General features: G+C 49.5%; 1 protein-coding gene and 1 long non-coding RNA gene across 4 annotated transcripts in view; one reads left to right on the top strand and one right to left on the bottom strand.

The window, feature by feature from the left end:
* Positions 1-254: 254 nt before the first annotated feature.
* On the bottom strand, positions 255-3,572 carry LOC132692785 (uncharacterized). The gene is made up of 2 exons (XR_009616595.3): positions 2,801-3,572; positions 255-2,657 (listed from the first exon to the last, which is right to left on the bottom strand). It is a non-coding gene; the product is annotated as an uncharacterized LOC132692785 (long non-coding RNA).
* A 446-nt stretch (positions 3,573-4,018) lies between these two features.
* The window catches only part of NELFA (negative elongation factor complex member A), a 39,689-nt gene continuing 20,641 nt past the window's right edge, over positions 4,019-23,066 (top strand). The window contains exons 1-2 of one of the 3 annotated variants that reach the window (XM_081795463.1): positions 4,019-4,299; positions 22,741-22,912. In XM_081795463.1, the coding sequence (XP_081651589.1) occupies positions 4,090-4,299; positions 22,741-22,912 (382 nt within the window). In that variant the 5' untranslated portion in view covers positions 4,019-4,089. The remainder of the gene's footprint in view (positions 4,300-22,740; positions 22,913-23,066) is intronic. The other 2 variants (XR_014137563.1, XM_060655561.3) reach the window with 2 other exon arrangements.

Raw genomic sequence — 23,066 nt, 5'->3', positions numbered from 1 at the left:
ATGTGGTGGATGTGGGAGTTCTTTAGATGTGGTAGACCATATAGCCCTAAGTGGAAGTTGGTATTACTCATTTTTAGTATGCTAAGCAGACCCATTGTGATTTCTTGTGAGTCGACTACAAAAAGGCAGAGTGAATACCTTTTATTTTCTTTTTTGAAATGGATTTATTGATTGATAACTTTTAAACTAATGTGTGTATTGATAAAATGAATAAGGAACAATCAATCCAAAAGAAGACACAAAAGGAGAGAACAAACGTATCAATGAGTTTTATTCGACGATAATGGACAGAATATCCCAGTTAACAAAGATTTTATTTTTTGAATAAAAAAGCGAACGCAACACAGCTATATGCTGTTTACATGAGACACAAGTACATCATAAGGACACACAGAAAGGCTAAAAATAAAATAATGGATAAAAGGCATATTATGTAAACGCTGATTAAAAACAAGACTGGTATCACTCTGTTGATAGCAGATAGAATAGATGTCAAGGCAACGACAAGAGAGAAACAGATGAATCCGCTACTGCAGCGGGACATTTCAACACCCTGCTGGCAGGGGGCAGAGAATCGCGAAGGACACGGTTAAGACCGTCCATCATAGTCCTGAATCTAGTCTCTAGTGGACTCTAGGCCACTTCACTCAACAGTGGCGGCACACACATTCTCCGTAAGCTCGCGTGGAACGCTCCAAGATGGTTCACGTTCTGGGCCAGAACACTCCCCTTAAGAAACTTGAAAGAATAGAAATCATGCACCGTCTGCTCTCTGACCACAATGGAATTAAATTAGCAATCAGTAAAGAAAGAAGCCTGGAAAGTCCCCCCAAATACTTGGAAGATTAAATAGCACTCTTGTAAATAACATGAGTCAAAGAAGAAATGGCAAGAGAAATTTTAAAATATTTTGAACTAAATGAAAATGAAACCCAACTTATCAAAATTTGTGGGATGCAGAGAAAGCAATGCTTAGAGGGAGATTTATAGCATCTAATGCATATATCAGAAAATAAGAGATATCTATAACCAATAATCTAAGTTCTACCTTAGGAAACTAGAAAAAGAAGAGCAAATTAAATCCAACATAAGCAGAAGAAAATAAATAATAAAAATTAGAGCAGAGGGGCACCTGGGTGGCTCAGTCGGTGAAGTGTGGCTCTTGATTTCGGCTCAGGTCATGATCTCAGGGTTCATGAGTTCAAGCCCCACATTGGGCTCTGTGCTGACAGTGTGGAACCTGCTTGGGATTCACTCCCTCCCTCTTTCTCTGTCCCTCCCCTCTCTCTCAAAATAAAAATAAACTTAAAAAAATTAGAGTAGGAATGAGTGAAGTTGAAGAAATGAAATCGATAGAAAAAAATCAATGAAACCAAAGCTAATTCTTCGAAAAGATCAATAGAATTGATGAGTCGCAAGCCAGGTTAACTAAGAAAAAAAGAATAATATATATAAGCATCAAGTCATTATATTGGACACCTGGAACTAATATATGTCAATTATAGCTCAATTGAAAAAAAAATTAAAAGAGAGGATACAAATTACTAATAACAGGTTATCACTGCAGATCCCACGGACATTAAACCCGATAATAAAGGAACACTGCGAACAACTCTATGCCCACACATTTTTTTTTCTAGAAATTGACAAATGATTCTAAAATGCATACGGAAATGCAAAGGGTGTAAAATAGCCAAATAACTTTGCAAAAGAACAAAGTCAGAGGACAAACACTACCTGATTGCAAGATGAATCATCAAACTATAATAATCAAGACAGTATGGTGTAAAGCCAGATGAATAAATCAGGATACAAAAGTGTCCACAGATATACCCACACATATACGGACAACAGATTTTGAACAAAGGTTCAAAGGTGGTTCATTTGAGAAATAGTCTTTTCAGCAAATGGTGTTGGGACAATTGGATATCCACGTTTAAAAACAAAACCTTGTAGGGCATCTGGCAGGCTCTGTCCGTGTGGAGCGTGTAACTCTTAATCTCAGGGCCTTGAGTTTGAGACATTGCGGGTAGAGATTACTTAAAAAACGACAGCAAAACTTTTGACTTTCTAATTCTGCAATCGAATGGGTATAACGGGGCATCTCGTTACGTTAATTTGGACTTTTCAGGTTACTGAGAAGTTTAAGCATCTTCCCTGCTTCTCAAGTATTTGGGTTTCTCTTCTAGGAACTATCTCTTCCTTCCTGGGTGCCCTTTGGTCACTCCCTCCACTGTGGGGCATGCACCTCCCAGATCCTCACACACAGTCCTGGAGGGACTGGTAGGAGGGTCCACATCGTGGGTTGTCTGTAGGGTGGGCAACTAGAACCAATGTGAGGGTTTAATCCTAGAGGAATGGAAAGCCTGAATGTGGCGCATTCAAGATTGGGCATAATCTCACCTCTGACCATCCGAGACACAAACGTACATGTAACACTGAAGGTTTGTTAATGAGACACACATCAGTACGCCCTCCCAACACATTAGAGTTGGGGCGGGGGGAGGTACCTGGAGAGAGAAGTGAGCCGTGGGATTGGATCTGAGGGGTCTGGACTGCAGATCTGTCCACCAGCCAGGTGCAGAAGGAAAGGGGAGGCAGTGGGTGTGTCCCACCTCCCTCCCCACAGCCATCTTAATGAGGTAGAAAGACGGAGCCTATGGGAGTGGAGAGCAGAAGGAACAGGTCGGAAGGGGAGATTTGGGCACAGGCATGTTTCTGAGACAAGGAGGTCCTGGCTGTGACAGGGGAGGCGTAGATGTGTGTGGGGGGGGGAGGTGAGGCACTGGGAGGCCGGTACCTTCCTGAGCCACTGAGGTGCTCCTGGTGTGGTCGCCCTTCCTCCTGCTCACTACCTGCTGTCTCTTCCACCCTCGGCTGCAGTGTCCCCTCCTCAGAGACATGGCCCCAGCCATGCCATGCCATGCCATGCCATGCCATGCCATGCCGAGCACGTCCTCACTCCTCCCGGTTTGTCAGAGCACCTCCTGGTCCACCAGAGGCCCATCCTCTGAGCAAGACTCTGAGCGATGTCTCCAGCTGGCCTGGGGGAAGGACGGGGTCGGCCAAGGTGGAGAGGGCCCCCTCCAGGCAGAGGGGCACTCGCTCAATTTTGTGCTTTCCTTGATTATATGCCCAGAGCCGGCTGGAGCCAAGGCAGGGCTGACTTCCTCTTAAAAAGGGCTTGGCTGCTGATTCTCCCCTACTTTGTATATCTGGAAAGGGCAGGCCCAAGTCTGGCAGGCGTGGGTGTCCGGGACAGGCCCCGGGAAAGCTGTCTGCAGCTGACCTTGAGGACATGGAGCCACCCAGTCCTTTCCTGGGACAGCTGCCTGGCCAATGGCAAACAGCGGCACTGGGGACCAGAAGGTTTGGCCAGGCTTCCGTCCTCCCATCACTCCTGCCCACTCCCCCCACCCCACCCCCACCCCCGCCCGGCTCTTTCTCTCCACACCACCTCTGGATCGAGGAACCCACAAAGGCGAAGTTTGGGTCTGTGCTCGCTACTGTATCCTCAGCACCTGGAACAGCACCAGGCACAAAGCAAGTGCTCCGTGCACTTTGCTGCATGAATGAATGCAAGCAGGAAGGCATGCATGCGCAAGGGAAGCACGCGTGAGCCTGCCTCCGGGCCACCCTGGACAGCCTGGCCGGCGCGGAGCCGGGCCCCATCTGCTTCGCGGCCCGACGGGGAGCGAGCAGGCCCGCGCAGCCGGGCAGGCGCCCCGGGGCGTCGGCCAACCCAGCAAGTGAGCACACGCAGCACCCGCTTGGACTTCCGCCGGCCTCCGCCGGCCTCTGCTCCCAGTCGCCCCGCCCACCCGCCGCTTGGGCACGACACCCCCTCTCCTGACGTCATCTCCCGCGGCCTTCCAGAGAGCCGGCCGCGGACGCCGCCATGCTATGTTACGGCGGCTGGCGGGCCTTCCTCGGCGTCGCTGCGAAGCGTCTCGCCGAGGCCCCGCCCCCCCGGAAACGTCACCGCGGCTCGTCCGGGCGGGCGCCGCCATGTTGGGGGTCCTCGCCGCGGGCGCGTAGGTGTCTTCATAAGATGCCGGCTCGGCGGCGTCCGGCTTTCTCCCCCCCAAGATGGCGTCCATGCGGGAGAGCGACACGGGCCTGTGGCTGCACAACAAACTGGGGGCCACGGACGAGCTGTGGGCGCCGCCCAGCATCGCGTCCCTGCTCACCGCCGCGGTCATCGACAACATCCGCCTCTGCTTCCATGGCCTCTCGTCGGCCGTGAAGCTCAAGCTGCTGCTCGGGACGCTGCACCTTCCGCGACGCACCGTGGACGAGGTGAGGCGGGCGGCGGTGGGGGCCCGGGCCGCCCCTTCCAGTGACCAGAGACCCCGGGTCCTGCTCCCTCCCCTCCGACCGTCCCTACGTACCCCCTCGCACCCCTGGCCCTGACCCTCACGGCCAACCGCCCCCTCACCCCCCCGTCCCCGCGGACCCTCATTCCCGCCCGGGACCCTCCCCCTCACCCCCCCTCCCCGCGGACCCCCAATCTCGCCCGGGACCCCCTTCCCACACCTCCCTCCCCGCGGACCCTCGTTTCCACCCCGGACCCTCCTCTTCACACCCCTTCCTGCGGACCCTCATTCCCGTCCCGGACCCCCTCCCCACACCTCCCTCCCCCTCCGACTCTCATTCCTGCCCCGGTCCCTGGTCCCCGACCCTCATCCGCCCTCCCCGCGAACCCTCATTCTCGCCCCGGACCCTCCCCCTCACACCCCCTCCCCGCAGACCCTCATTCCCGCTCCGGACCCTCCCCTTCACACCCCCTCCCCGCGAACCCTCATTCCCGCTCCGGGCCCCCTCCCCACGCCCCCTCCCCGCAGACCGTCATTCCCGCTCCGGACCCTCCCCCTCACACCCCTCTCCCGGAGGATCCTCTTTCCCTCCCGGGACCCTGGTCCCCGACCCTCACACCCCCTCCCCGCGGATCCTCACTCCTTCCTCCCAGGCCCCGCCCCCCCCCTCCGGCCCGTCCCCCGCCACAGGCCCCACCCTGCTCGCGCCGGTGTCCCGGGGTCGGGAGCGGCTGGTGCGCCCTGGCCGGGAGGGGAGGTTGGGGCCGGGGCACCTGTTGGCGGCAGGGCTGCGGCGGGCTCCCGCGCTGCGAGCGGCCTGGGGGGCGGCGAGGCGTCTGGGACGAGACGGAGGAGCTGCGGCCCTGGTGGCCCCGCAGTCTCGGTCCCTTGCAGAACAGCCGCTCGTTTAGGGCCCCGAATCCTTGGAGTCTTGCCACACTCCCGTTTTCCGTCTTCCGGGTCAGTGGGCAGGGGCGTGTCTCTGTGCGTTCCTGGACGGTCCTTGGCGTCGCTTTTCGTGCACGCGACACTAGTTTTCCCGAATACCGAAGCCCCGCCGTGGTGCCGGCGGCCCGCAGCCGCGCTGCGGTGCTTGGTGGCTTGTGCGGGAGCTGTGCCGAAGCGCCCGCGGGGGGCCGGTCCGCGCCGCCCGGCCTCCCCGCCCGCGGCCCGCGTGCCTTTACCGCGGCGGGTGCCCGGCCGGTAGTGGGCGGGGCTCGGCTGGAACGGGCCGGGGGCTGCCGCTTCCCGCGTGGCGCGTGCGGCGTGGCGCGTCCGCTCTGCCGCCGGCCCTGGGCCATTTTCCTTGCGAGTGGCCTTCCCTTCCCGGGGCAGGCAGCTCTCCGTCCACCCCGACCTGGGGAGACCGTGGCCGGCGGCCAGCTTTGTGCGCTGGCGTCCTGCTGTTGCCCGCGTCGTGGTGTTTGCGGTAGGGTGTCCGTAAGCGTGTCTCTGTCCAGGGTACAGTTTCTGGGATTGGAACTCGGGGGCGGGGGGGGGGGGGTTCGGCGCGATGCTGAGTTGTTTTTCCAAGTGGTTGTATCAAATTGGACTCCTCACCGGCGCCTGCCGGCCTGGAGGGTGTGGGAAGGTGTTTGGTGAGGCTTTCTTGTTTGCTTTTTCCCAAAGTACCTACTCCATTTTTTAGATTGAGGTATATATAATTGACATACAGTTACATTAGTTATATTCGGCCGTGCAGCATAACGATGCAGTGTTTGTATGTATTGTGTGATCACGTGAATACATCGATCATATACGCAGATCGTTTCCTGTGATGAGAACGTTAAAAAAGTGTTTAATGTTTACTTTTGAGAGAGAGAGAGAGAGAGAGAGAGAGAGAGAGAGAGTGTACGAGTGTGTGTGTGTTGGGGAGAGAGACAGAGAGAGAGAGAGAGAAATGGAGACACAGAGTCCGAAGCAGGCACCAGGCTCGCAAACAGATCGTGACCTGAGCCGAAGTGGGAGGCTCAACCCACTGAGCCACCCAGGCTCCCCTAATGTTTATTTATTTTTGAGAGGGGGTGGGGGAGGGCAGAGAGCAAGGGAGACACAGAATCCCAAGCAGGCTCCAGGCTCTGAGCTGTGGGAGCAGAGCCCCTTCAGGGGCTGGAACTCAGGAGCCATGAGACCGTGACCTGAGCCGAAGTCCAGCGCTTTACTGACTGAGCCCCCCAGGAGCCCTGTGACGAGAACTTTTAAAGACTTACTCTCTTAAAGCTTTCAAATGTGCACTACAGTATTAGGTGTAGGCGCTTCATTCAGCGGCTTTAACTTGTGTTTGCCTTAATACTATTATGGTTGAGCTGCTACTACTAATGTGGTTCATGTGTTTATTCACTGTGTGATTTTATTTGTTGTGAATATTCAAATCTTCTGTGTTTTCCTGTCTTTTTTAAATTGCTTTGTAGGTTGAAAATATCCATACATACGCACGTTGGGTAGCAGTCCTTTTTCAGTTATATATGTTTCAGACGTTTTCCAGTTTCAGCTTGACTTGGCCCCTTTCCTGGAACCTTTGGACGTTCAGAAGCTCTTAGCTCCCAAGTGTGTGCTTGTACCAGTCCCGCCTCCCTCACGATTGGGACGGATTTGATCTGGTCTGGCATGTGCCTCCCTGGGGGGGGCGGGGCTCCTGCTGTGCGGTTTGAGCCGCACAGCCTGCCTCTCACTTGGCAGCCTTCAGTGCACCTGGAGTTGACTGTGCTGTGAGGCTGGGAGTGCAGTTTCACTTTCCAAACGGACGTCCAGTTAGTCCAGCACCACTTGCTGAAACAGCTGTCTCTCCCGGTTGATTTGCACTGTCACTGCTTCGGGTCGGTCCGGTCGGGTCGTTTCTGGGCTCTGCTCTGTTTCTTCAGGCTATTAGAATGCGTCATTGTGCTCATAGCCCACCGAGTCCTCTTACTGCCACTTGACACAGAGGCCTTGACAAGCAGCCCCTCCCGTTTTGCTCTTCAGGGGCATCTCGGGCTACTCTTGGTCGTTTCTGCTTCCACGTGTGTTTGATCTTCCCTTCTGAGGTTACACATACCTCACGTTGGGATTTTGACCGACATCGAAGACCGACTTGAACTCACGACGCACTCTGGGGTGAAACCGTCTTAATAATACTCAATCTGATAGACTGTGAATATGGACATATCTCTCTATTTAGATCTGCTTTGATATTTGTTATGAACTGTTAACGATTTTCTCCACAGAGGCCTGCCATCCTGTTAGATGTATTACTCGATATGTCACATTTTTCGTGCTGTTGTAGGTGGTATCTGTTAAAATTTTATTTTTTAGATGAGTTTGTGAATAGTATCTGTGCCAAAGGCTGACTAATTGCAATAATTTTTTCTGTAAACTATTTCTCTGTGTCTCTCCTATTCTCTTTCCAGTTATGTTTTTTCTTGCCTTACTGGGCTCACCAGGACTCTGTCTTGTTTCTCATCACACAGGAAGAACTTGGACTGTTTTGCCAGTAAAGACTATGTTTCCTATTATTTTGGATGGCTAGCTTTTGTCTGGTTAAGGAAATTCTTCTCTGTTTCTAGATTTTGTTTTAAGTTATAATCGTGAATGAGTTTTAAGAGTTCTATTTAGATACAATTTACAAAGCATACAATTCACTCATTTGAAATGTACAGTTCAGCAGCTTTCAGTATCTTCACATTTGTGTAACCATCGTTCTAGACAATTTTAGAACATTTTCATCAGCCCCCAAATAAAGCCTGTACCCATTAGCAGTCTCCCCCTCCAGCCCTACCCCCCTTCCCTAGCCTGAGGCACCCACTTACCTGCTTTCTGTGTCTAATGATTTGTCTATTCTGGACATTTCATATGAACGGAATCATACAATGTGTGGTCTTTGGGGACGGGCTACTTTCAAGGCTCATCCATGTTGTAGCACGTGTAAGTATTTCATTTCTTTTTTGCAACTGAATGATATCCACTGTATTGATAGAACACATTTTATTCATCAGTTGATGGCCATTTAGGTTGTTTATACTGTTTTACTATTATGAATAATACTGTGAAAGTTCATGGCAAGTTTTTATGGGCATATGTTTTCAATGTGGACATTGGATGTCAATTCTCAGGTATATGCCTTGGAGAAGAATTGTTTGGATCATAACTATTTTGAGGAACTGCCAAACTATTTTCCATAGTAGCTTCAGCATTTTTACATTTTACACGAGTGATTTTTGAGTGTTCCAATTTCTTACATCCTTCCCAACTTTGTTGTTATCAGTCTTTTTGGTATAGCCATCCTAATAGTGTGAACATGAATGGATTTTGAAATTTGTCAGATGGTTAAAATATCCCTTGGCATGTAACTCACCACATTTATAGAATAGTTTCAATTGTAAACCAGCTTTGCACCCCTGAGGTACAAACCTAATTTAGTCATTTATATATATGTTGCCCAGATATTTTGTGTAAGAATTTTGTATTTATGTTCCTGGGTGAAATTAACCTTTAATTTTACTTTTTGAAATTGTCCTTGTCATATTTTGGTACTGAAGTTATGCTATCCTTATAAAAGGAATTGTGGTGTGGCCTCTGTTTTCCTTTTCTTTGGAGTTTAATAATCTAATTATTTCTTCCTAAATGTTTGGTAGGACTTAGTAATAAAGCTATGTGGGGGAGCCTGGATTTCCTTTGTGGGGAGATTTTTGAGTATTGATTTTTTTTTCTTATTTATTATCTTTATTTTATTTTTAAAGTTTATTTATTTATTTTGAGAGAGAGTGCTGTGTGCATGTGTGTGAGTGGGAGAAGGGCAGAGAGAGGGAAAGAGAGAATCCCAGGCAGGCTCCACGATGTCAGCACAGAGTGGGATGCAGGGCTAGATCTCATGACCCTCGGATCATGGCCTGAGCTGAAATCAAGGGTTGGATGCTCAACTGACTGAGTCACCTAGGCACCCTGTTTTATATTCTTCTTAAGTAAAAGTTTGATGTTATTTTTTTTTAAAGGATTGACCGTTTCTACTAAAACTTCAAATGTATTGGCATAAAGTAGTTAATATCCTCTTGTCTTTTTAATATCAGAAGCATGTGTAGTGATGGTCCCTTTTTCATTTTTCTTTTTTTTTTGATCTATCTCACCAGATATCTGTTAATTTTATAAAACTTCAAAGGACCAACTGTTGGCTTTGTTGATATTCTCTGTTATGTTATGTATTTGTTATCCGTTTAACTACTTTTTTTCATTTTCATTATCTTCTTCCTTGTATTTCCTTTTTTCTTTTGGTCTTTTACGAATCTCTTAAGATGGAAGCTGACCTCGTTTTCAATGCTTTTTCCCTAAGATACACGTATAAAGCCGCAAGGTTTTTTGTAATCACAGCTTTAGCTGCATCCTGCAAGTTTTGTTAAATAGCATTTTCGTTAAGTCGCAATACTTCCTCATTTCTGTGATTTCTTCACTGACACTGTGTAGTTTAGAATTGTTTCTTAGTTTCTGTACATTGGAGAGGGAGAGATTTTCGTTATGTTTTGTTAGTGATTTCTAGCTGTATTGAGTGCTCATCAGGATACAGTCTACATTATTTCAGTTGTTTGAAATTTAAGATTGCTTAATGGCAAAATATGTAGTCAATTTTTGTAGACATTGCGATTGAACTTGAGAAGCAGATTTATTCACTAGTTTTGAGTTCCATTGCCCTGTATATGTTCATTAGGTCAGTTTGTTTATTGTATTGTATAGGTCTACTGTAGTCTTATTGATTTTTAAAAGAATTACTTCATTTATTAGTGAGAGGGGTATGTTGATCTCTGTTATGATTATAGATTTGTCCATTTCTCCTTACCGTTTTATCAGCTTTTGCTTTATATATTTTGAGGCTATGTTATTAGGTGCATGCAAGTTTAGAATTGTTTTAGTTGCCTGTTAAGCTGAACCATGGATCTTTATATAGAGCTTTCTGTATGTGGTAATGTTTTTTGTGCTTAAAGTCTTTTTTGGTCCAACTTTAATATAGATATATCAGCTTTCTTTCACTGATATATATCAATATATGTAGTTCTGGGACTTCATAATACCAAAACAATTTTTATTTATTTATTTGAGAGAGAGAGTATGCATGTGCACGCATCTGATTGGGAGAGGGGATGGGGAGAGAATCTCAAGCAGGCTCTACCCAACACGGAGCTCTATCTCATTAACTGTGAGATCATGACCTCAGTGGAAAATAAGAAGTCCAGAGTCAGAGCTTTAACCAACTGAGCCACTCAGACCCAGGCACCCCCCACACCAGTGTGTGTGTGTGTGTGTGTGTGTGTGTAAGGTAAGCTCTACGCCCAGTATGGGGCTTGAACTCAATGACCCCAAGATCAAGAGTCTCATGCTATACCAACTGAGCCAGCCACGTGCCCCTATATTACAAGAAATTACAATAAAGGAATTATTGGCTAGGTTGCAAAAGGATTAGGCCATTCTGGGTAGTTTACTTTTCTGAAAAGCATTTTTATTTTCTTGGTATAAAACTTTTTTATTTTTCCCATTTTTTAAAATGTTTATTTATTTTTGAGAGAGAGGGGGTGTTTGTGAGCAGGGAAGGGGCAGAGGGAGAGGGAGACAGGGTCCGAAGTGGCCTCTGTGTTGACGGCAGAGCGCCTGCTGTGGGGCTCGAACGCATGAATCGTGAGATCATGACCTGAGCCAGAGTTGGGTGCTTAACTGACTGAGCCACCCAGGCGCCCCTCTTTTTTTTTTTTTTTTTTTGTTAGTATTTTAAGTAATCTGTACACCCAGCATGGGGTTTAAACTCACAACTCTAAGATCGAGAGTCTCATGCACTACCAACTGAGCCAGCCAGGTGCCCCAAGCAAATATGCTGAAACATCTTAATTCACTTAGCTATCTTAATTATCTTTAAGTTATTTAAGTATCTAATACATTTGAAATGTCATTCTAAAGATTAAGTTTTTCTATATAAGATTGTAGATACAGGGGGACTAGATGATTGGGCTGGATGTGTCCACAGTGTGTTAGAGTTCTCCAGAGAAATAGAACCAACAGGGTGTGTGTGTGTGTGTGTGTGTGTGTGTGCGCGCGTGAGTGCACGCCCTATAAATACTCACATATGCCATATACGGGGGTGGTGGTGGAAGGAGTTGGCTCACGTGATTAAGGAATCAGAGAAGTCCCAAGATCTGCAGCAGCATGCGAGACACCAGGGAGAGCTGATAGGTAGTGCTAGTCAGAAAGCCAGCAAGCTGGAGACGCCAAAGACTGGAAAAGACCAGTGTCCCACTTTGGCCAAGCAGGAGTTCTGTCTTCAGTTGGTTGAATGAGGCCCACCCATATCAGGGAGGGCAATCTACTTTATCTAGTGTACCAATTCAAATGTTAATCTCATCCAGACACACCTAGAATTGACATTTGGCCGATGTCTCGGCACCCCCTGGCCCAGTCACGTTGACACATAAGTTTAACCATCACAACAGCATCTGCTACAACCTGTGTGTCATTGTGAAATCCTGAAACCAGTTCACTAGTTTTATGACGTATCTAGTCTTCTTAAAAGCTAAGTAAACAACAGTCTGTGGCTAATACCAGGGGGAGGAAAAGAGATTTGGATGATCCGGTATTTTAGTTTATTTAGTAAGGGGTACAGAAGTAGGTTAGGGCTCCTGCTCTTTAAGAAATTTTTATTCTGGCTAGGGGAGTCAGAATGATGCCTTGAAAATGGAGGCGAACGATCTCAGGATATTATGTACGTGAGGTGTTTTGCTGACTACAGAGTGTCATAAAATGTAAATAGTGACTTTGGGATGTTTGAGCTGTATTTGAAAAGGCATTCTAGGAAATAAATGCTACTGGATAACACCAGCGACCACTGTGGTCTAAGACACTGACGTTGGCGCCAGTGGAAGTCTTAGAAGAGCGGGACTGGGAGATTCTGTGTATTCTGTAGAGTTAGCCAAGTCCGGGGTGACCGTGGGAAGTCTTGGGGATTCCAGTGACCAGTGACCGGGAGGGCGAGAGATTTCTCAGCTGGAGGGTCAAAATGACAAGGCCAGCTGCACAGGGAACGACACCCAGTTTCCCCCAAGGACACACACTGCTGCTGTGAAGTGCTGAGCCTTCCCTTGCGTGGCTGTCTTACTGAGAAACCGTTGACTAAAATTACAGACTCAGAAACTTGTTTGTCTGAACTCAGGAAGAAGGAAATGTCCCACTTGTACCTGCAGGATCTCAGAGGCTTAGACACAGAGAAGCAGCCTCAGTTTCCAACCCAGGGGCGGAGGGTCTGAACGCGACTTCTACCTCTCTTACCTGTGTTGTTTCCAAGGACACTGGACCTGGGTCTGCATCACAGTTCTGACACAGACCTTTTTTACACACGGACTCACCACTTCATTGAAATTTCACCTAGACTTTGCTGTCCCCCTGGAACCTAGTACCTCTGTTGTTTTTCTGCGATGGTGCCCGTGAGCCTCTGGCCTGCAGCTGTGTCACCACGGCGAGCCAGCAGCCTGGCACCAGGCCGTAGGCTCGGCTGTGATGGTCCCAGACCGTTGGTGCAGGACCGTGGTTCACTCGGCCGTCCTGCGAGTTTCCAGTGGCACGTTTTGGTGGGCTTTTCACATTACAGTTATCTTTAATCTGTCTGTTCTAGAAAATCTCAGCAGTTATTTCTTCAGATATTGCCTTCACCCCAGTTTCTCTCCCTTTCTCCCTGATTCTGCAGTTAGGTGCATATGGGACTTTCCTCTCTTTCCTGGGTAGCCCCTTCCATATTTTCTAGTGGCTTCCTTTCTTTGGTATGGTCTGGATAGTGCCTGACTTACCACCCCATCCCTTACTTCTGTCTGCTGTCAAACTTTTTACTGGCTTCCTTTTCCTTCCTACGAAGTCTGTTCTGTCGCACTTATTCTTTGACCCCTACATCCTGCTCCCACGTTCCCTGTAGGCAACAACCATTCTGTTCTGTTTAAAAGAGCGTCTTGCTTTTAGGTAGGGACTTTTCTTTCCTTTCAGGTGTAAGTGATCTAAGCTGCCTGTATTTAAGGTGTGCAATGTGACATGTACACACCTGTAACATTAGGACAGTGAAGGTACCGGCGGATCACAACCCACGTCTCCTCCTGGCCCTGTCCCGTGCAACTGCTTCTGTCACTACAGATTAAGTTGCACATTATAGAACATTATACACATGGAATCGTACAGAGTGGGTTTTTTAGGTCTCGCTTCTTTCACTCAGCGTGTAATTTTGATATTCACCCATGTGTTACGTATGCTAACAGTTCATAACTTTTGTTTTTAAGCTTATTTCTTTAAGTGATGTCGACAACCATCCCGGGGCCGGAACTCACAACCCCGAGCTCTAGAGTCGCACGCTCCACTGACTGAGCCAGCCAGGCTCCCTGTAGTTCATAATTTTACTGCTGAGTAGGTTGCCTCGGTATGGGCATGCCCCATTTACGGCTATGTCCCTGCGTGCTCTGCTGTTCTCTGGAGGACGCGTGTAGGAGAGGGATGGCTGGGTCCTTTTTCTTTTTAACGTTCATTTGTTTTTGAGAGAGAGCCTGCACGTGCACATGAGTGAGGGAGGGGCAAGGAGAGAGGGAGACAGAGGATCCGAAGCAGCCTCTACGATGACAGCGGGGAGCCCGACGTGGGGCTCAAACTCACGAACCATGAGCTCATGACCTGAGCCCAAGTCGGACACTTAACCGACTGAGCCACCCAGGCACACTGCTCTCCAAGGTGACGGTACCACTCGCCTTCCCACCAGCGACATACAAGGGCTCCAGTTGTCTTCCACATTTGGTAGCGCCTTTCTAATTTTAGGCATTTTTTCAAAAAGATTTTATTTTTAAGTAATCTGTGTGCCCAACATGGGGCTCGAATTCACAACGCTGAGATCAATAGTCGCACAGTCCCCTGGCTGAGCCAGCCAGGTGTCCCTACGGTCAGGCGTCCTAATAGGTGTCAGTTTGTACTTCCATAATGATGGTGACATTGAGCATCTTTTCTATCAGTCTTACGTTGCAAGTCTTCCATATTTTTAAAAAACCTTTTGAAGTTTATTTCTGAGAGAGAGAGAGAGAGAGAGAGAGAGAGACAGCCAGTGGGGGAAGGGCAGAGAGACAGGGAGAGGGAGAATCCCGAGCAGGCTTGGTGCTTGTCAGCACGGAGCCCAACCTGGGGCTTGAACTCATGAACTGTTAGGTCATGACCTGAGCCGAAATAAAAGAGACTCGGACTCGTAACTGACTGAGGCACCCAGGGGCCCCTTCACATATTTAAAAAAAAATTTTTTATTAATGTTTAATATTTTTGAAAGAGAGACAGCAAGCAGGAGAGGGACAGAGAACGAGTGAGACACAGAATCCAAAGCAGGCTCCAGGCTCTGAGCTGTCAGCACAGAGCCTGACGCGGGGCTCAAGCTTACAGACCACAAGATCATGACTTGAGCTGAAATCGGCCACTTAACTGACTGAGCCACCCAGGCACCCCCACTTACTACTTTTAATTGATGTAAAATTATATTGTCTACGTACTTCAGCAATTTTTTTTATTCATTTATTTTTTTAAATGTTCATTTTTGAGAGGGAGAATGCACGGGCACGCAAAGTGGGGGAGGGACCGAGACAAAGGGGGACAGAGAATCCCAAGCAGGCTCAGCACTCAGTGCAGAGCCCAGTGTGGGTCTTTGAAGTCATGAACTGTGAGAACATGACCTGAGCTAAAGTCGATGCTTAGCCAACTGAGCCATCCAGGTGCCCCACTTCAGTTCATTTTTTGTAGACAAAACATTATTTTTAATTATTTTCAGCCATGTTGCTGTTTATCTAATCCAAGGGTTGATAAACTGACCTGTGACCTGTCTGTATGGTCTGTGAGCTAAGAATGTTTGCACGTTACTGAAAAGTTTATTTAAGCCTGTCTCATATCTTCCTCCCTCCTCCCCTCCCCTCCCCTCCCCTCCCCTCCCCTCCCCTCCCCTCCCCTTCCCTTCCCTTCCCATGTGGCCCACAAGCCCTAAAATAGTCACTGTCCGGCCCCTCAGAGAAAAATGGGCTGACTCCTGCTCAACTGTGCCCCCGCAGTTGGTGTCCCTGTGCACGTCCCTCCAGCCCTGGGTGGCAGGCTGCAACCAGCTTGGTTGTAACAAGCAGTGCTGTAGCACAGGGCTTCTTACCCCTGGGTCACTGTGGAGCTGTCTTTGAAATCTGCGCCCAGGTGGGAGTGTTGGGTCACAGAATGTATCTGCTTAAGTGGTGACGTGGTAGTGTCCACACTCCCGCCTGCAGCGCCTGAGGGAACCTGATTCCCCCTCACTCTTCTCACACCTGGTTTCGTCCACTTTTCTGGTTTTGTGGATCAGATGGTTGGAAATTGATAGTTTGTGTTCATTTGAGGCATCTGTCCCCTGTGTTCTTGCCTTGTCAGATTTCCTTTGTTTGTTGCCTATTAATAGCATCTGCCTTTGTTTCTGTTGGGGTTGCTGTCTTGTTGATTTGCAGGGACTCTGTATATTTTGGGCAGTAAACGCTGCTGGTTTTGAACATTACAGGTTGCATCTGCCATTTTGTTACCTGTTAACTTTTTCATTTGTCTTTCCCTGAACAGAAATCTTTCATTTTAATACACAGTAAGTTTTTGGTTTATGTTTTGTGCTTCTGAAGTTTTAAGAAGTCGTTAGATGTGCCTCTTTTGTTTCTTTTCACTTTGTAGTTCTTCCTTTCACAGGTAGGTCTTTAATGCGTCAGGAGTGCACCTTTGTACGTGCTGTTATATTGGAAGCCAGTCTCACTTTTCTCTGTTCTGAGTCCGAGATCTGTGTCCAACCATGCATTTAGATGCATGCATTTTTCTCATGGATTTGTGACGCTGTGTGTATATGAGAGAGAGAGAGTGTTGTGTGCGTGCTTTAGGGCATGCGGCGTTGCCCTCTTGGCAAGAACTAGAAGGTCCTTACTCAAGCATCTGCCTCCCCCCAGAGACCCGATGAAAGCTACCATGAGAACACGGTTGAAGATAGGATTCTTCTTTTTTTTCTTTTAATGTTTATTTATTTTTGAGAGAGAGAGAGAGAGAGCATGAGCAGGGGAGGGGAAGACAGGGAGGGAGACACAGAATCCAAAACAGGCTCCAGGCTCTGAGCTCTCAGTACAGAGCCCGACACTGAACTCGAACTCACGAACTGTGAGATCATGACCTGAGTGGAAGTCGGACACTTAACCGACTGAGCGACCCAGCCGCTCCTGAAGGTGGGATTCTTGCTGAAGATTTGGTTTAATCTAAAAATGGTTTCGGGGTGCCTGGGTGGCATAGTTGGTTAAGCATCTGACTTTGATTCAGGTCATGATCTCATAATTTGTGAATTTGAGCCCCGTGTCAGGCTGTCTGCTGTCAGCTCAGAGCCCTATTTGGCTCCTCTGTCGTGCTCTGTCTGCCCCTCCCCTGCCTGCACTCTCTCGAAAATAAACATTTAAAATATAAATGAATGAATGAATGAGGTTTGGTCTGCCGTAATGAAACACAACACAGCAGACATTCACTTTCTTTTTTTTTTTTTAATTTTTTTAATGTTTATTCATTATTGAAAGACAGAGACAGAGCACAAGCAGGGGGTGGGGTGGAGCGGGGCGGGGGTGGGGGGGGTGGGGGGTAGGGGGTGGACACAGAATCCGAAGCAGGCTCCAGGCACTGAGCTGTCGGCACAGAGCCCAATGCTGGGCTCGAATTCAGGAACTGCGAAATCATGACCTGAGCCAAAGCTGGATGCTCAACTGACTGAGCCCCCAGGAGCCCCAGACATTTACTTTCTTACAATTCTGGACTATAGGACATCGAGACCGAGGTGCTAGCTGATTCAGTGTCTTCTGAGGGCTGTCCTCCTGGCCTGCAGACGGCAGCCTTCAGGCTGTGTGCTCACACCGTAAGAGAGGTCTGGGATCCCTTTTGTAAAAGGCAGGCACCCCTTCCCTCAGGACCCCGTCCCCTCCCACCACCATCACATTGGGAATTAGGGCTTCAGCGTGTAGTTTGAGGGAACACACATTCAGTCCATAACAATAGTCTTTTTGTTTTTAACCTCCGTGCCTTTTTTTGTTAACATTTTTATAAACTACTGTCCATTTTGCCTTAGGGTTGTTGTATTAGTTTGCCAGGGCTGCTGTAACAAAGTAGCACAAACTAGATGGCTTAGAACAACAGAAACATAGTCTCAGGGCTCTGGGTGGCCTCTCCTGACTTGGGATGGCCTCGGCTGTTTGGTTGCTCATAGGAGCATCGCTCCAGTCACAGAGCTGTTTTCTCCCTGTTTGTTTACCTTGTCTTTCTTCTGTGAGTATCTCGTGTGTGTCCAAGTTTCCCCTCTTCATAAGGACACTAGTCACAATGACTGCATTTTAACTTGACCACCTCTGTAAAGGCTCTGTTTCTGAATAGAGTCATATTCTGAGCCACTGGGCATTAGGACTCTGCCATATCTTTTTGGAGGAGTACAGTTCAACTTAAAACACTAGGTTTACAGGGCATCTGGGTGGCTTAGTTGGTCTAACATCTGACTCTTGATTTTGGCTGAGGTCATGGTCCCAGGGTCGTGGGATCGAGCCCTGCATCAGGTTCTGCACTGAGCGTGGAGCCTGCTTGAGATTCCCCCCCCCCCCCACACACACAGCAGCTCTCACTTGTCCTCTTAAAGAAAACACCCAAAACAGGGGCGCCTCTGACTTCAGCTCTCGTCATGATCTCACGGTTCAAGGGTTCAAGCCCCACATTGGGCTCTGAGCTAACGGCTCAGCCTGGAGCCCGCTTCGGATTCTGTGTCTCCCTCTCTGCCCCTCCCCCACTTGTGCTCTGTCTCTGTCTCTCTCTCTCTCTCAAAAAAAATAAAATAAATTAAAAAACCAAAACCACTAGGTTTTTGTGAACGCAGGTGGGTTCTCAGTTTATTTTGTGCTCATGTGTGAGCTGTTTTGAGAGCACATCTTGTGTCTTGCTTGTTTCTGCAGCTCTAACACCGCACCTCACCTGGCTCTCGGGAGAGACTCTGTCTATAGAACAACTAAGTCATTAGAGGGTCTGGTTAGCTGCACATCTCCTCTTGGGGAAGCTTGGGGAGGGGGTCGCGCACGCGTCATTCCCTTCACTGCCTCGCAGAGTCTGCTTTATCTGGTGGGTCTCTTGGTGGGCGCAGAGCTGTTCCCGTCTTCCGCTGCCGGGAATGCTCTGCCTGAGTGTCCTGTTGCCTAGGTGTGCAAGAGAGCCGGAGGGCACGTTCTTCTCGCCCGGGTGTGCAAGAGAGCCGGAGGGCACGTTCTCGGAAGTGCTGACTGCCCTGAGAGCACATAGCATTTAAATTGTGACGCATGTTGCTAAGGTAAAAGCTTTGTAGACGTTATGCCCGCTTACGTTCTGGCATCAGCTGCTGTTCCTTTATTCGCGGAGGGGAGTTGTGGCACAGGCACGCCTGGGAATGTGCCCGTGCTTTTCCAGGGAGTGGTGACAGATTTGGGGTTTGGCCCGAGGTGGCTGAGTCCAGGCTGTTCTCCCAGAGGGGCCGCGGTGGTCACCTGCCCAGGTACCTGCCCCGCGCCGCCAAGCTCACGCGTGGGAAGCTTGTCTCCTTTCCGTTTGCATTTCTTTTACATGGAGTGAGGCTGAGTATCCTTTGCATTTTTAAGAGTTTTGAATCGTTTTCTGGTAAACCTTTTCTTACTGACTTGTAGGATCAAGTGTGTGTGTGTTTGATGCCTGTGATAGGAGTTGCAAGTACTTTTTCTCTAGCTTGTCGCTGCTCTTTTGATTATATTTATGGGGTTTGGACTTTTTTGGGTTTTTCCATGCCAAAATAGTTGTGTAGTAAAATTGATATTCTTGCCTTTTGTGGTCCTTGGTTTAGAATCATATGTACAGACGTCTTTCTCACTTAGCAGTCACAAAAAAAGATTCCTGTGGTTTCTTCTAGTATTTTTACAGTCTTATTTTTCAAACTGAAATCGGACCCATTTGCAGCTTATTTGGAAATAAAGTGAGAGACAGGGAGCATTCTCCCTCGTGTGGCACATTCATAACGCATTTTCACATCTGCTAAGATTAACGCCCTCTCGTTACCTTCCTTTTAAATGTTTCTCTTATTTTTCTTTGTCGATTTTCTCAGAGGAATTTGGAATCAGATTGTCCGGTTGTGTGAAGAAAATCAGGAATTTGAGAGGGGCGGGTGACCCCACACTTAGCGGCCGAAGGAGAACGGCCTTCCCTGTGGCATCGCGTGCCCTCCCCTCGCCCGCCAGGTCCGCGCAGGGCTCCTGCCCTCACTGCTCCGTTACCTTCTGTTGAACTCCTTTCTCTGCTTTATGTTTTTATTGGAGACAGCTGTAAACATCCATGGCGCCGTAACCGGTCACCAGCATCACACGCTCTGGAGGAGTATTTGCCGAGTACTGGATTTTGCCTTTCTTCCTCTTTGCTTCGACTCTGGCTGTGACTGTGCCAGTGCCCGCAGAATTAAAGCTCCTTTTGACCCAAGTACATGCTTCCTGACCCAGCTGTTGTCAGAGCTGCATCCTGGTGATGGGGACTGTCCCAGGCCGGCCTGGGCCGCCTCCTGGAGACGCCACTCAGCTGTGCCTCTTGGGTGCTCAGGCGTGTGACGTCACCCAGGCAGGGGCCCGGGCCCGGGGGTGATGCCGGATTTGGAGACATCCTGCAGGCTTTGGCTAAGTTTCCCTCGGTTACCCTCCCGGGCACGCCCCCCACAGATTTTTCTGCCTCGCATAATTTCTCAGATTGAGATATTCATACAGGACTCGTTCTTTGCACGTGCAGTTTGGTGGTCTGGGTACGTTCACAGTGTTGTGCAGACATCACCACTCTCTAATCCAGAGCAGTTCGTCACCCCAGCAGGGTGTCCTGTCCTCATTAGCAGTCACTTCTGTTCCTGTCGGGCCCCTGTCACATCTCTACAGCGCACCTGGAACTGGTCCACTGTGTGGTCTTCTAGGACTGGCTTCTTTGACTCAGCGTCACGTACTGAAGTTCAGGTTGCATCTGTGCTGTGGGTACACCCCGGTCGAGTCACCCCTCCACTGCTGAGCTCTTAGGAAGAAAGCCGTTGGCATGCAGGTCTCTGGGTGGACGTGCGTTTTCGTTCTCTTGTGTTTGTGCAGGGAGTGGAGCCACGGGTCGCACGGTCAACTCCGTGCGCGTCTCACTGAGGGACAGCCAGGCTGGCTCCCCGCGCGGCATCATTTTGCATTGCCGGCAGCGGTGTCCAGAGGGTTCCGGTCTCTCTGCCCCTTTGCCCACGTCGCCCACCTGTTTGATTCTGCCCTCGCCCGGCTCGTGAGGCAGCGCCCGCCGGTGTGGGCCACGTCATGTTTGCAGCCTCTCGTCTGCGTGGTCGTTTGCGAGTATGGACATTCGGGAGTTTCCTCAGACGCAGTCTGTGTGTGTTTCTTGTTCTTCGTGCTTCGGAGCCGTTGCCCAGGGTGGAACCTGCGATCTTCCTGAGCCACTTAGAATGCTGGGCGCTCAGTACGTGTCATTTTCTTAGGCACAATTTTAGTTGGCCTGGGACGTGTTTTTATGCTCTTCTTGTTGTAGCAAGGGACGCATAAAGTTGTTTTAATTTGAGGGGCACCTGGGTGGCTCAGTCGGTTAAGCATCCAACTCTTGATTTCGGCTCAGGTCACAATATCATGTTTCGTGAGTCTGAGCCCCACGTTAGGCTCTGTGCTGTCAGTGCTGAGCCTGCTTGGGATTCTCTCCCTCCCTCTCTCTCTCAAAATAAATAAATAAACATCTTTTAAAAATTGTTTAATTTTTTGGGGCGCCTTGGTGGCTCAGTTGGTTAAGCATCCAACTCTTGATTTTGGCTCAGGTCATGATCTCACAGTTCATGAGTTCGAGCCCCACATCAGGCTCCATGCTGATGATGCAGAACCTGCTTGGGATTCTCTCTCTCCCCCTGTCTTTCTGCCCCTCCCCTGCTCGCTCGCGCTCTCTCTCTCTCTCTCTCTCTCTCAAATAAACTTTTAAAAAATTTTTTAAATTGTTTAATTTTTCACTTTGTGCTTTTTTGTTTTTAACGCAGAACAGAGCTTATATTATACCTCGATGAAAGTAAAGGGGAAGGCAGTGGATGGCGGCACTCTTCTGTAACAGCAAAAAGCCCCCCCTACCACAAATGTTTACAAATAAATGTTTGCTGCTTTTTTTCTTTTCGAATATTCATTTAAATTCTAGTTAGTGAACATACAGTACAATGTTGGTTTCAGGGTTTATCATTTTTACCATCAAAGAACATATTTCTCGGGCGCCTGGGTGGCGCAGTCGGTTAAGCGTCCGACTTCAGCCAGGTCACGATCTCGCGGTCCGTGAGTTCGAGCCCCGCGTCAGGCTCTGGGCTGACGGCTCGGAGCCTGGAGCCTGTTTCCGATTCTGTGTCTCCCTCTCTCTCTGACCCTCCCCCGTTCATGCTCTGTCTCTCTCTGTCCCAAAAATAAATAAAAAACGTTGAAAAAAAAATTAAAAAAAAAAAAAAAAAAAAAGAACATATTTCTGCATATTTCAAGATATGGCCTTTTAGAACTGGTCAGCTGGCACCTGACCCTGTGTGTGGCTGGCAGGGGAGGGGGGCCCACCCTGAGGCTTTGACCTCACACGTGGGTACCTCTCCTCCAGTGGGTGGGAATGGGAGGGGGGCAGGGAGCTGTGGTGCAGGTGAGAAGGGCAGTTGCTGCCCCTGCGGGGCCAGGAGTGAGGAATCACATGTCTGAGGGATGGAAAGACCAGTGACCAGGTGGGGTGAGTGTAGGGCTAGTGTGGTCTTGCAGCGGCTCAAGGGTCCTGCCTTCTCCCCTTCCCCGGCCCTCTGTCTCCTGCATCCGTGCTCCCCCGTCAGGACTGTGAGCTCGCCTCTCCTTCCTGAAGGTGCCCCATCAGCAGGTTTCCTAAATGGGGGTGTGGGCCTGGCAAAGGCAGGGGCTTGTGTATGGACAGCCCTCCCTCCTGCTGCTGTCCTGGCACACGGTCACCGGGTGCCGCTAGGAGCCATCTAGGAGGCTGTGGGGAGAGGCTGCTGCGGGAGGGGGAGTGGGCAACAGGCGAAGGTGGGGGCGCTCAGTGTGAGTGGGCATCGCGACCTGGCAGAGGCCGCGGTGGCCCAGGGGAGCGGGATGGCCCTGGGGTGGGGGAAGCACAGAGGAAGGGGAGCCCAGGTTCCCGTGAGGAGGGGGCCCGGCATGGAGGCGGTTGCTGTGGAGGCTGGACGCTTCCCCACAGAGCTTCAGTGGGGTGTGAAGGGGGCTGCTGTCTGTGTTTGGGAACAAAGGTGTGCAGACACCTGCACCTGCGGGGGCTGCTGTCCCCAGCTGGTTGCCAAGGCCTGTCAGCAGTGGGCGGGGCTTCCGGGAGGGGTGGCCGTGCAGCCCCCAGGCTCAGGACACTGTCTCTCCTTTCTCTGCAGATGAAGGGCGCCCTGGCGGAGATTATCCAGCTGGCTACCCTGGACTCGGACCCCTGGGTTCTCATGGTAGCTGACATCCTGAAGTCCTTTCCCGACACCGGCTCGCTTAACCTTGACCTTGAGGAACAGAATCCCAACGTTCAAGATATTCTAGGAGAACTTAGAGAAAAGGGTATTTGTGTGTGTGTTTTTTATGTGGGGAGGAGGGAAATGTGAACTTGACATCTACAGTGTTGCGTTGTTTGCGGGGCAGTTGCTGTGGTTCCGGAAATGTTATCTGTGTGCATTTTCCACCCCCACCCCCACCCCCCGCCAGAGCTGCTGCC

The sequence above is a fragment of the Panthera onca genome, chromosome B1 (assembly GCF_046562875.1).
Source record: "Panthera onca isolate mPanOnc1 chromosome B1, mPanOnc1 haplotype 2, whole genome shotgun sequence".
In the NCBI taxonomy this organism is placed as follows: Eukaryota; Metazoa; Chordata; class Mammalia; order Carnivora; family Felidae; genus Panthera; species Panthera onca.
Note: the sequence above shows the minus strand (reverse complement) of the source record. Positions and strands in the feature narration are given on the sequence as shown.